Here is a 12,813-nt window from a genome sequence, read left to right as displayed (position 1 = left end):
CAAGAGCACATTGTCAGAGGGGCACAAAGACAGCAGCACAGAAGTGGCAACAGTGCTGGACTGCAGGGCTCCAATGGGGAAGGTGGGAGGAGGGGGTGGGCCACTGCTCACTTTCCCTGGGCTTTGGTGCCCTCCTCTGTGAGACCCAGCTGACAGAAGCCCCTCCAAGTCCCCTCTGGACAGATCCCCCCGACTGCAGAAAGCAGGCCATGCTGGCAGGCAGGGTGCCCTCTTCTCCCTGACCCTCACACGCTGAGCCTGAAGGAGCAGCTGGTGTCCTCACGGCCACTGCCTCCTGGAAAACCTCTGTCTCGTTCATTTCACCACCACCACCCCCGTCTCCCTCCTGGCTCCCTGGTCCTCACACCCTCCAACACCACTCCACTCCCACCAGAATTTTTAGTGACTTCCACGGCCACCAAACAATGCCAGGGCCACCCAGGATCCCAGGTCCCCGACTCCCTCCTCTGATCATCCTGTCCACCCCCCACACCCTCAAGCAGCTCCTACCCAGGGCCACACCAGACACCAGCCTCACACTGATAGTAAGCACCCCTCTTACTGTGAACCAGAACTATCCTTCCTCTGCTTGTCTCCAGCCTACCCCATAATCCTTCATCCCTGCAGATGGCCCCACAATCTGCCGCCTCCTCTTCTCCCATCCCTGCTGACCTAACCTCAGCTACACGCCCTGAAAGTATCCTCAACTCTGTGCCCACCCATTCTGATCTTCTCGTCCAACCGACTGTGGCCCCAGCTGACTGCCGCTCCCCACCTCCGCTGCGCAGTCCCCAGAGCCAGAGGAGGACAAACCAATCAGGCCAGCAGGGTGACTGTCCCTTTTCCCTTCCTGGCCACTAGGCTCAAGTGGTCATCAGGGGACACAGCCTGTGGCATACCACCCTCCACACACACACTCTTTAGGGTCTCCTCCTCAAACCCCTACGGCTTCCCGTTCTGACTGCGCACTAAGGGCCATGTCTCTGGCTCACCGGGAGAAAGCAGAGGCAGTCAAGGACTGAGTTCCCTCGGGCACCCACCCTCTTACCCTGGGTAAACTGCCCACACGCACACAGAGGCCAAGCACCCCTGCAAGGCCCCGTTGCATCCCCTCTGCCCTTCACAAGAACGAAACCACAGGAACCGGGCCCTCTCCCCTGCATTGTCCTCTGTACCTTTCCTATCACCCAGGGAAAGTGCTGCTTCTCCTATTGGTGCAAGAAATGTGTTCTCTTGGCTCCAGCTGCCCTTCAGCTATTTCTCTGTTCCCCTTTACAGCAAAATGCCACAGGAGTGCTGACTTCACTGTCTCCAATGGCTCTCTCCTCCCATCACTTTGTGACCTCCAGCAAAACTGCTCTGGTCAAGGTCACCAATGACGTCTATATTACTAAATCCATAGCCAATTTCCAGTTTTCTTCAACTTTGATCAATCATCAGCATGACATGCTTGTCCATCCCATCTTCCTCAAAACACTTTCTGACTTGGTTTCTAGGACTTTGCTAGCTGCCCCCCCCGCAGCTCTTCATTACCCCCCATCTTTCAATACCAGAAATGCCTTCCCCGTGTGCACTCGATGGGAGCCTGGCCATTCACCACTGACTGGTCACCAGGCCTACGCAGCCAACTACTACTGGACACACAGCAGGCATCTCAGCCTTATTGCTCAGTGTCTCCCACTAACCCACACCAGATCCCCCAGCACACCTCTCCACTACTGGCCACTCCTTATGTCCCTATCACTGACATCCCACTGTAAACCACCACTGAGAGTCTTGCCCACCCTCCTCACTCAGCCCCTCCACCCCACTGTCCTCTGTTCATGAATCAACTTTAGGCAATGTCATCCTTATTCTAAAAATACTTTCTCACCAGCAAAACCTGAAGCCCTAGAAGGCCCTGCATGACCAGGTACCCCTCCCCTTTACCTCCCTGACCTCTCTCCAACCACTTCCTCCCGGCTCACCTGGTCCAGCTCCCCAGCCTCCCTGCTCATTTCTGCACTTGCTTCATAGACTTTGCACTCTCTGTTCCTCCTGGAAACACTGTGCCATGCATCCACCCCTTCCCTGGCCACTCTGTTGACAAGTCAGGGGCCCTTCACCACTACTCCCTGCCCCCATCTCCTTCCTCCTATTCCACCATCAGTTTACACACTACATGTCTCTATTTTGTCTCTCAGTTACCCACCCCTGAAGGTGTCCTGAGAACAGAGACTTCTGCTTATTTACTATTTCTCCAGCACCTAGAATCATCCCAGGAATAGACACAAGACACTGTCATTTCCCAAGTTCATGTGTTTATCTGTCCAGCAATGCTGTCCTTGCTGCTCCTCAACCCATTCCGTAAGCCTGAACCACGTCTTCTCATGGCTCACTCCCCATTCCATTCAGATACCATTTCCTCAGTGAGGTGTCCCATATCACTCTGTCCCAGTCACTGTAATCCACCGTCTCGTGGACCTTCCTACGCAGCACTGAGCTCCCCTGAAATGGTACACACTTCTGCTTGCTCATTGTCTCTCCCACCAGAATGCAGCCCCCGTGAGACAGGGCTTGGGCTTATTCATCACTGTTCCCCCACCATCGACAACAGTGCCTGGCACATGTGAGGCTTTAAACTACGAATTAATGAACTTGGAAACTTCCTTAGTAAAGCCATCACACACTTGATCAAGGGCAAATACAGAGAACACCCAATCATGAGTTGCTCCTCTTCCAGGTGACACAGGACCCCACACTAAACTACCCTGAGTGACAGATGAGCTGAGCTCCAGCCCACCCCCTCCCTCCTGCTGCAAAACTCCCCACTCAGGGCAACCCCAGGCCCCCCCAGAGGAGGAGAAGTGGTAAACCACAAGTGCAGGGAAATTGTATGAGCCTACTCTTCTAACTTCTCTCCTCCCAACAGTGGAAGAGATGGGGAGGAGGAGGAAGATCAACTCCTGAGAGGCAGATACACCTGCAAACATTACAGTTTACGTTGTGGGGAAAACAGAGAAGTGTCTTACCATATTTGACATCTGGAACTGTGACGGAGCTCTCTGCAATGTTGGTGGACAGGATAATCTATCAAATACCAAAAACAAAGCATATGACATTCCTACTATGTACTGGAAACAGGCAGAAATAAAAAAAAAAAGTCAAGCTCAAAAATTTTAAAGTTTAATGTAAATTTTTAAATTAGTTGTTTTCCAGGATGCCTGGATGGCTCAGCAGTTGAGTTCTGCTTTCAGTTCAGGGCGTGATTTTGGAGTCCTGGGATCAAATCCCACATCGGGCTCCCTGGGGGGAGCCTGCTTCTCCCTCTGCCTATATCTCTGCCTCTCTCTCTCTCATAAATATATAAGTAAAATCTTTAAAAAATTAAATTAATAGTTTTCCTATTTTCTACAAGATACAACTGATCAAGGATCCAGGAGGAGAGTGGAGGGAACCAGGGCAGGGTGGGCTCCCAGCTCTGCCCTACACCAGGGTGGGGCATTGGGTTAGTTACTTACCTCATTGTTTTCATACATACCATGCACTTAATAATAATGGTGCCCCCCCCCCTCCCCAACAGGGTTGTTGCGAAGATCATAGGAATTAACAAGGGTAAAGTGCTTAGAACTGCTGCTGGCATGAACCAAGCTTTTAACAAACAGCACCTATTTACTTAATAGCACTTGCACCCAGGCATTGCACCAGGCACTGTGCCACTTCTGTAATGTTAGTCCAGACACCTACTACTCTAATTAACCTTCCTAACTGCTCTGCATTCAAACAATAAAAGTTTAAGTCTCAGAGAAGTGATTTGCTCAATGTCACATGATGACAGGGGATGGATCCAAGGCATCTCTCTGTCCAGGACCACACACATGATCTCAACTATTACGCCTCTTCCTGGTATAATTCCTCGCACACAAAGCCCAGCAACACAGCAGGATCTTAAAAGCAACAGGCAAGGGTGCCTGGATGGCTCCGTCAGCTGGGCATCTGCCTTCAGCTCGGACAGATCATGATCCCCGGGGTCCTAGGATCCCCGGGGTCCCAGCTGCGCTGGGCTCCCTACTCAGCGGAGAGTCTGCTCCCTCTCCCTCTGCCCCTCCCCCTTGCTTGTGCTCTCTCTGTCAAATAAATAAAATATTTTTTAAAAAAATGGAAGCAAGAAGCTAGGCAAAGACAGCTGCCCCAGACCTCAGACATGGGGCTTTAGGAGTGCTGGGACTACCCCAGGGGCAAAAAGCACAAGCAAGCTAACACAAAGAGGACCCGCTGGGCCTGTGACTGCACTGGACACCATGCAAGGTCCTGGCTACCTCCAGAAAGTCAGAACACTTGTACTGGAAGCAAGGGGGGTTGGGTTGTGCATTCCAGGTTCCTGATCATCTCAAGCAGCTCTAGAAGGGTTGTGATAAGACACTCCAATGGTCCACGCATAACCTGAGATTAAAGAAATCCTCTTTAACCAGGACTGAGAATGTGGGTGCTAACCAAATTCGCTAGCACAGTGCTGCAGGCACCAGAAGAGTCCCACAGTCTGAGAAATACCAAAAAGTAAAAGGCATCAAAACCACTAGCAACAATGCTCAGAAGTTGAGGAAATTAAAAAACGTTAATCAACTTACAAAATAGAAGACAAAAAAGTAAACATACCTGGCTCATCAGGCAATTTCATTCTTAGGTAGTAACCACTAGCTACAGAAAACATGATACAAATAAGCTGAAGCATTAGCATCCTTCTTGGAAGAGTCTCTAAGGAAAATGTACCTGAAGTACTTGCAACTTGCCTCCCGGTTTCCTACCTTTCTGTACCCAGGAACTGGGCTTAAAAACACATTATTCTGTTCTTCTAAAGTCACACTTGAATGGAGTGGATAAACCTGTAACCTAGGGAACAGATTAATGAAATAAAATGTCCGTGAAGAGTAGATATATGTGAGAACACACAAAAATGATTATTCACTGAGATGATCAGAATTATTTAAGGCAGAAACAACACAGTAATAAGTTAGTAGAAACAGAGCCCATTTGAAACACACCTTTTGTGAACCATGTTTGTGAGAAGTTCGTGCATATAGTTTATTTCACCCAGACCTGGGGAAGAAAAAAAAGTAGGGGGAGGGGAAGAGATGTATTACTAAAAAACAACCTTTATATTAAAATAACATATTTTTCAAAAAAAGGCCCTACCAATTCATGTTATTTGACCCTGTTATCCTCTCTGCCCAGTTACATTACAAATAAAAATGTACAATGACACTGACCACTAGAAACTCAAAAATATGAAAAAAAAAAACTCCACATTCTTCCAGGGTTTTCCTTTCAACAACAGTGTCTGCAAGTATGGCCATCTGAACAATTTTATATTCCTTTTTTACTTGCCACTGACTTTTCCAATTTTCCTATGATGAACATGTAACATTTTACTACCAGAAAAGTCATTCTTCTTTTTTTTTTTTTTTTTTTTGAAAAGTCATTTTTCAAAAGTCTTGGTCAGAGATACACTAAGTTATCATTAGCTTTAAAAAAAAAAAAATGGTCTAGGGGATCCCTGGGTGGCTCGGCAGTTTAGAGCCTGCCTTTGGCCCAGGGCATGATCCTGGAGTCCCCGGATCGAGTCCTGTGTCAGGCTCCCTGCATGGAGCCTGCTTCTCCCTCCTCCTGTGTCTCTGCCTCTCTCTCTCTCTCTCTCTCTCTCTCTCTCTCTCTCATAAATAAATAAATCTTTGAAAAAAAGGTCTATTGATACATAAAACTTTCACGTGCTTTTCCATCACCCTAAAGTATCAACCCTATGATGAATGGGTTGAACTGCATCCCCCAAAGAGATGTTAAAGTCCTAGCCCCCACCCTCAAGAATAAATAAATAAAAATCTATTAAAAAAAAAAAAAAAGGGCAGGGAGTAGCCCGGGTGGCTCAGCAGTTTAGCTCCTGCCTTCAGCCTGGGGCGTGATCCTGGAGTCCTGGGATTGAGTCCCATGTCGGGCTCCCAGCATGGAGCCTGCTTCTCCCTCTGCCTGTGTCTCTGACACACACACTCTCTCAAGAATAAATAAAATCTTAAAAAAAAAAAAAAAAAAAGTCCTAGCCCCAGTTCCAGAGGACGTGACTTTATTTGCAAGCAGCATCATGGCAGACATAATGAACTAAGGTGAGATCATAATGGAGTAAGCAGGCCCTTACTTCAAAAGGACTGGTGTCCCCTACAGGGGAAAGGAGAGCGACAGCAACACCGAGTGTGTGCCACGTGTTAACAAGGAAGGCAGAGACAGGAGGGACGCCAAGGATGGATGGAAGGTGACTATCAGAAGTTGCCAGAGGCAAGGGAGGACTCTACACAGACTCCCAGAGAGAGCAGAGCCGGCCAATACCTTGTTTTTGAACTTCTAGTCTCCAAAACAGTGAAAGAATACGTTTGTAGTTTGAAGACTTACAGTTTGTAGCCTTTTATCACAGCAGCCCTACAAAACTAGTACAGAACTGTTCCCAAAAGATCATAATGAAATAAACATTTGTCAAACCTGCATTCACATAAACACAGAACAGAAAGACAACAAAGTAAACTGAAAAATATCATTTGTAAATATTTTCTACAGACAATGCTAAGCAGTTAAAAGGTATTTACCTCATAATCATCACAGTTAAAAGGTATTTACCTCACTTTTTAAGCTAGGAGCACTGTAGCTCGCTCTGGTCAAACTTTTCCTTAGTATGCTATTATGCACGCAGCAGTCTTTGACAAATATTTATTGGGGTAAATACAACTCCACCCCACTGTCAGCTAATGGTTGTTTCCTGAGTCCAAATCAAAGTTGTAAATTCAAATGTTGTACCCCAAAATTATGTAAGTTACTTTTACTCAGGCTTTTTATTCTCTAAATCTACCAGCACATATATTCATATGATCTCTACCTTCTGACAACAAAAAAAAATATGTGACATACTGACACATTTCACCAAACTATACCACTTAATTAAAAAAAAAAAATCACTTTGAAAAAGTATAACTTAACATAAATTAATCTTTACAGGTATCTGAAGAGCCAGTTTTCCCAGATATTAAGAAACAGACACAAAGACTCTCCCGAGGACTCCTGTGGTGTCACAGTAACAACACTGTCATTAAGTGAGCTTTGAATGTACACTGATGGCCATTACCTCACGTATATAACCATATACTTTAAATAGCAAATTTAACAAAACCAATTATCATTTTTTTAACAAAACCAATTATTTAATTGAAAATTTTGAAGGTGGTAAGACTCCCTTCAAAAAATTAAACTTGGGGAGCCTGGGTGGTTCAGTGGTTTAGCTCTGCCTTCAGCCCAGGGCATGATTCTGGAGACCCGGGATGGAGTCCCACGTCGGGCTCCCTGCATGGAGTCTGCTTCTCCCTCTGCCTCTCTCTCTCTGTGTCTCTCATGAATAAATAAATAAAATATTTTTTAAAAAATTAAACTCTTCGTGATCAATTGCATTAACAATACAAAGGTTATAGTAAGAGATCAAACTGAAAATCACACTGTTCATGTTCTCAGGGTCTAAAAAGACTAAACACTCACAGTGAATGAGTTTTCACAATACAGGCTGGACACAAATGCAGCCTCCAACCGACATTAGAATTCCAGGTCACACGTATGATGCTCACCTGGCAAAAACACCAACACGCTGCTCCGCTCCAACACAAACTGGGCACCCGACCAGGTCTTGCTCCTGTTACAGATGGGAAGCCTACAAACGTTAATCTGGGCAAACATAGCCACTGCTGTTCCAGAACTTTAACAGTGGTTTCTTTTTTTTTTTTTTTCTTTTTTTTTTTTATTGGAGTTCAATTTGCTAACATATAGCATAACACCCAGTGCTCATCACATCAAGTGCCCCCTCAGTACCTGTCACCCAGTCACCCCAACGCCCCCGCCCACCTCCCTTTCTACCACCCCTTGTTCGTTTCCCAGAGTTTGGTGTCTCTCATGTTCTGTCTCTCTCATTGATATTTTCACTCATTTTCTCTCCTTTCCCCTTTATTCCCCTTCACTATATTTATATTTCCCAAATGAATGAGACCATATAATGTTTGTCCTTCTCCGATTGACTTATTTCACAGTGCAGGCTTCTGATCACAAAAATCTCTTACAGACCATCCAGTATAATGTTCTGTCTTGTACATAAGAAAACACAGAGGCCCCAGGGAATGGCCCCACAATTGATAGGGGGCCCCAAGCCCCTCAACTCCCAGTTTTCACCTATTAAAAACTGATTATCTGCCAAACTTCCCCTTGAAATTCAGCTATTGTAATCCAGATTCTCAAAATAGAACACTTCAAAACTAACTACAACTTAAACCATCAGCTTGCCTTTCCACTCCCGCCAAAATAATTCCTTTGCATAAAATCAGAACTTTGATTCTCTGCACCCTGTAAGCTCTTGGCAGCAACAAGACAGATGCAGTCCCTGCTGTTTGTAGCTCATGCTCTAGCCCGAGAGACAGACAAGACACAGGCAAGTAAATCAGGTGCCTCCACTTTAGCAGGAAGATGGCTGGCAGGAACAGACAAGAGGCCCAAAGCCACTGTGTTGTACTTAGTAGCTCACCCCACATCCCTTTTCCTCTGCACTTACTGTTCCCAAGCACAGCCTGGATCGTTGTTTCTTCACTCCTCCAAGAAATAATAAAGACTAGAGTGAGAAGTAATAAAACAGAGAAAGTAAAACAGAGAAAAATTAAACCCCAAACCCGGTCTTTAGAAAAAAAAAAAAATGAATGAAATGGACAAATCTTTACCTACTTAGACCAAGAGGAAAAAGAGAAGATTCAAAATACTAGATAGAAAAAAAAATTAAGAAATGAAAGAGTACATTACTACTGACTTTTAAAGAAACAAGGAGGTATATAGCAGACAACTGCATGTCCACAAAGTAGACACTGACATGAAATGGGACAGATTGCTAAAAAGACACAAACTACTGAAACTGACCCAAGGAAAAAAGACATCTGGATAGACCTACAACAAAGGAAGAGATTGGACTGATAATTTCAAAACTACTCATAAAGAAAGCCCAGACCCCAGTGACTTCACAACTGAATTCTACATTCAAAGAACTAATACCAATTCTTCACAAACTTCCAAAAAAATAAAACATTTCCCAACTTATTTCATGAGGGCAGTATTACTCTGACACCAAAATCAGACATAGACATCACAAGAAAACCACAGACCAAGATCTCTGATAAGTATGAATGCAAAAGGCTCAATATAATACTAGCAAACCAAATCCAGCAACATAATGAAATAATGATATACCATGACCAAGTGGGATTTATCCAAGGGATGCAGAGTTGATTTAATAATTAATATAATACATTATATCAACAGAAGAAAAACAAAAATTACATCATTATCTCAGACACAGTAAAAGCATTTAACAAAATCTAATACTCTTTCATTAAAAGTTTAAAAAAATAATAGGGCAGCCCAGGTGGCTCAGTGGTTTGGTGCCGCCTTCGGCCCCCGGTGTAATCCTGCTCCCTGCAAGGAGCCTGCTTCTCCCTCTGCCTGTGTCTCTGCCCCTCTCTCTGTGGCTCTCATGAATGAGTAAATAAAATATTTTTTTAAAAATAACATAAAATAAAATAATAAAATTTAAAATTTAAAATTCAAAAAATAAAATAAAATAAAATAAAATTTAAAATTCAACAAACTAGGGCAGCCCCGGTGGCGCAGCGGTTTAGTGCCGCCTGCAGCCCAGGGTGTGATCCTGGAGATCTGGAATCGAGTCCCATGTCAGGCTTCCTGCATGGAGCCTGCTTCTCCCTCTGCCTGTGTCTCTGCCTCTCTCTCACTCTCTCTGAATAAATAAATAAATCTTAAAAAAAAATAAAATAAATAAAATTCAACAAACTAGAAATAGAAGTGAACTCCCTCAGCCTGACAAAGGTTATCTACAAAGAGTCCACAGCAAACATCATACTTAAGGGTGAAAAACGGGCTGTCGTCCCTCTAAGATCAGGAACAAGACAAGAATGTCTGCCCCTCTGCTTCTGGTGAGCACTACTTTGGAGGTTCTAGGGCAATCAGGCAAGAGAAAGAAATATAAGACATCCAGACTGGAAAAGAAGAAATAACATTATCTCTGTTCATAAACTACATGACCTTGTATACAGAAAACTCTAAGAAATACTACTAGAATAAATGACTTCAGCAAGGTTGCAGGATAAAACATCAGTATACAGAAATCAATTGTCATTTCCTACACTTGCAATGAATTATCCAAAAACAAAATTTAAGAAATAATTTCATTCTAGCGTCAAAAAGAATAAAACACAGGAATAAGTTTAACAAGGTAAGTGCAAAACCTACACTTTGAAAATTACTAAACATTGTTTAAAATGATTTTTAAAAATCTAAAGAAAGAGAAAAACGTTCCATGTTGGAACACTTAATATGGTAATAGTTAAGATGGTAATACTCCCCCAAAACTGATCTCAAGACTCAACACAATACCTTTCAGAGTCCTGGCTTCTCTGGAGAAATTGACAAGCTGATTCTAAAAATCATACAGAATTATAAGGGACTCAGAATAGCCAAAATGATCCTGAATAGGAATAAAGTTAGGAACACCCATACTTCTAATTTCAAAATTATTTCAAAGCAATGGTAATCAAGTTCATGTGGTACAGAAAAGGGTGCCAATGCTATATCATGGGGAAAGAAGAGTCTTTTAACCAACGATGGGACAAGTGAAATAGCACACATGCTAAAGAAGGAAGCCAGAGAAGATCTCTGGATGGCTCATCAGTTTAGTGCCCGCCTTCGGCCTAGGGTGTGATCCTGGAGTTCCGGGATCGAGTCCCATGTCGGGAGCCCTGCGTGGAGCCTGCTTCTCCCTCTGCCTGTGTTTCTGCCTTTCTCTCTGTGTCTCTCATGAATAAATGAATAAAATATATTTTAAAAAAAGAAGGAAGCCAGACTCTGACCTCACATATACATAGAAATTAACTCAAATACTTAGGACCTAAATGAAAGAGCCAAAACTATAAAACTCTTAGAAGAAAACAGAGGTAAATCTTCATAAGCCTGAACTTGGCAGTGGATTCTTAGCTATGTCACCAAAAGCATGAGCAACAAAAGAAAAATTAGACAAATCAGACTTTACCAAAATTAAAAATTTTGTGCTTCAAAAGATACTAGCAAGAAAATAAAAAGATAACCTGCAGAATGTGAAAAAATATTTGCAAACCATGTATCTGGTAAAGGGCTTATACATGGAATACATAAAGAACTCTTACAATTCAATAATAAAAATGTAATCCAATTTAACATGGACAAAGGACTTATGTCTCTAAATATAAATGCATACATCTTTAAAGAGGATATATACAAATGGCCGATAAGCTTATAAAAAGATATTCAACATCATTTGTCATTAGGGAAATGTAAATCAAAACCACAGTGTAATACCACTTCATACCCACCAGGAATGCTGGAAACAAAGTTCAGACATCAACCAGTACTGGCAGGGATGTGGAGAAATAGGGCTATAGTGTGAATATAAAATGATAACAGATGCTCTGGAAACCAGTCTGACAGTTTCTCAAATGTTAAACAGTTTATTGTACGACCCTGCAATTCCACTCCTAGGTTTATACATAAGGAAAATGAAAATATACATCCACACAAGTACTTCACATGAACTTTCATAGCAGCATTATTCATAAAAGCCCAAAGGAGAAAGAGAACCTAATATACACAAGTGGATCAACAAAATGTGGTATATCCATACAACGGAATTATCAGTCAGCCATAAAAAAGAATAAAGTACTGATATATGCTACAATATGGATAAGCCGTGAAAACTTACAGTAAGTGAAAATTTACAGTAAGTCACTGATCAAACATCAGATTCCATTCATATGAAAGTCAAGAATAGGAAACCTACAGAGATGGAAGGTTGATTAGTTGGTTAGAGCTGGGGGTGAACAAGAAGGCTGAGGGAAGAGAACAAAAGGGTCAAGGTTCCTTTCTGAGATGACAAAGAGGTTTTAAAATGGACTGTGGTGAGGGGCACCTGGGTGGCTCAGTGAGTTGATCGTCCAACCCTTGATTTCAGCTCAGGTCATGATCTCACAGTCCTGAGATCGAGCCCCACCACTGGGCTCCATGCTCAGCAGTCTGTTTCAGATTCTCTCTCTCTCTGCCCCTTCCCCCACTTGCACACAAAGCTGTCTCTCTAATGAATAAAATCTTAAAAAAAAAAATAAAATGGACTGTGGTGATAGTGGCTCATATATGTGAATATACCAAAAATTGTTAAATTGTAAAGTTTAAATGGGTGAATTATATGTTACGTGAATTATATCTCAATAAAGCCATTTTTAAAATGAGGGGGAGGGGTGCCTGGCTGGATCAGTTAAGCATCCAACTCTTGATTTCAGCTCAGATCATGATCTCAGGATCGAAGATCAAGCCATGAATAGGGCTCCACACTAGGCTTGGAGCCTGCTTAAGATTCTCTCCCCTCCTGCTCACACTCACTCTCTAGAAGAAAAAAAAAAAAAAAAAGGCGGGGGGGGGGGCAAAAAGGTGAACAGGGAGGCAAATAGGAAGTTCCTTGTTTGCCACAAAGCTAACAGGTAGAAGTCAATGACCATTTTCTTAAGCTAACAAGTATCAGAAGCCTATGCAAAGAGAAAGATGACAGGCCTTATATAAAGATACATAATCACAACAACATAACTATAAACATTCCCAACTACCAAGAAAGAATTTTATTTTTTTTTCCAAGAAAGAATTTTTATTTATTTATTTATTCATTCATTCATTCATGAGAGA

At 43.0% G+C, this 12,813-nt stretch overlaps 1 protein-coding gene across 7 annotated transcripts in view; it reads right to left on the bottom strand.

The window, feature by feature from the left end:
- TDRD9 (tudor domain containing 9) overlaps positions 1 to 12,813 on the bottom strand; it is a 106,186-nt gene that overhangs the window by 46,637 nt on the left and 46,736 nt on the right. For 6 of the 7 annotated variants that reach the window (XM_025442854.3, XM_025442856.3, XM_025442857.3 and 3 more), the window contains 4 exons: positions 7,632 to 7,714; positions 5,022 to 5,076; positions 4,785 to 4,869; positions 3,012 to 3,069 (listed from right to left, as the gene is read on the bottom strand). In XM_025442854.3, the coding sequence (XP_025298639.1) occupies positions 3,012 to 3,069; positions 4,785 to 4,869; positions 5,022 to 5,076; positions 7,632 to 7,714 (281 nt within the window). The remainder of the gene's footprint in view (positions 1 to 3,011; positions 3,070 to 4,784; positions 4,870 to 5,021; positions 5,077 to 7,631; positions 7,715 to 12,813) is intronic. The other variant, XM_025442852.3, reaches the window with a different exon arrangement.

This window comes from Canis lupus, chromosome 8, assembly GCF_003254725.2.
Source record: "Canis lupus dingo isolate Sandy chromosome 8, ASM325472v2, whole genome shotgun sequence".
In the NCBI taxonomy this organism is placed as follows: Eukaryota; Metazoa; Chordata; class Mammalia; order Carnivora; family Canidae; genus Canis; species Canis lupus.
The sequence above is the reverse complement of the archived record's forward strand: the minus strand, read 5'-3'. Positions and strand labels throughout refer to the sequence as shown.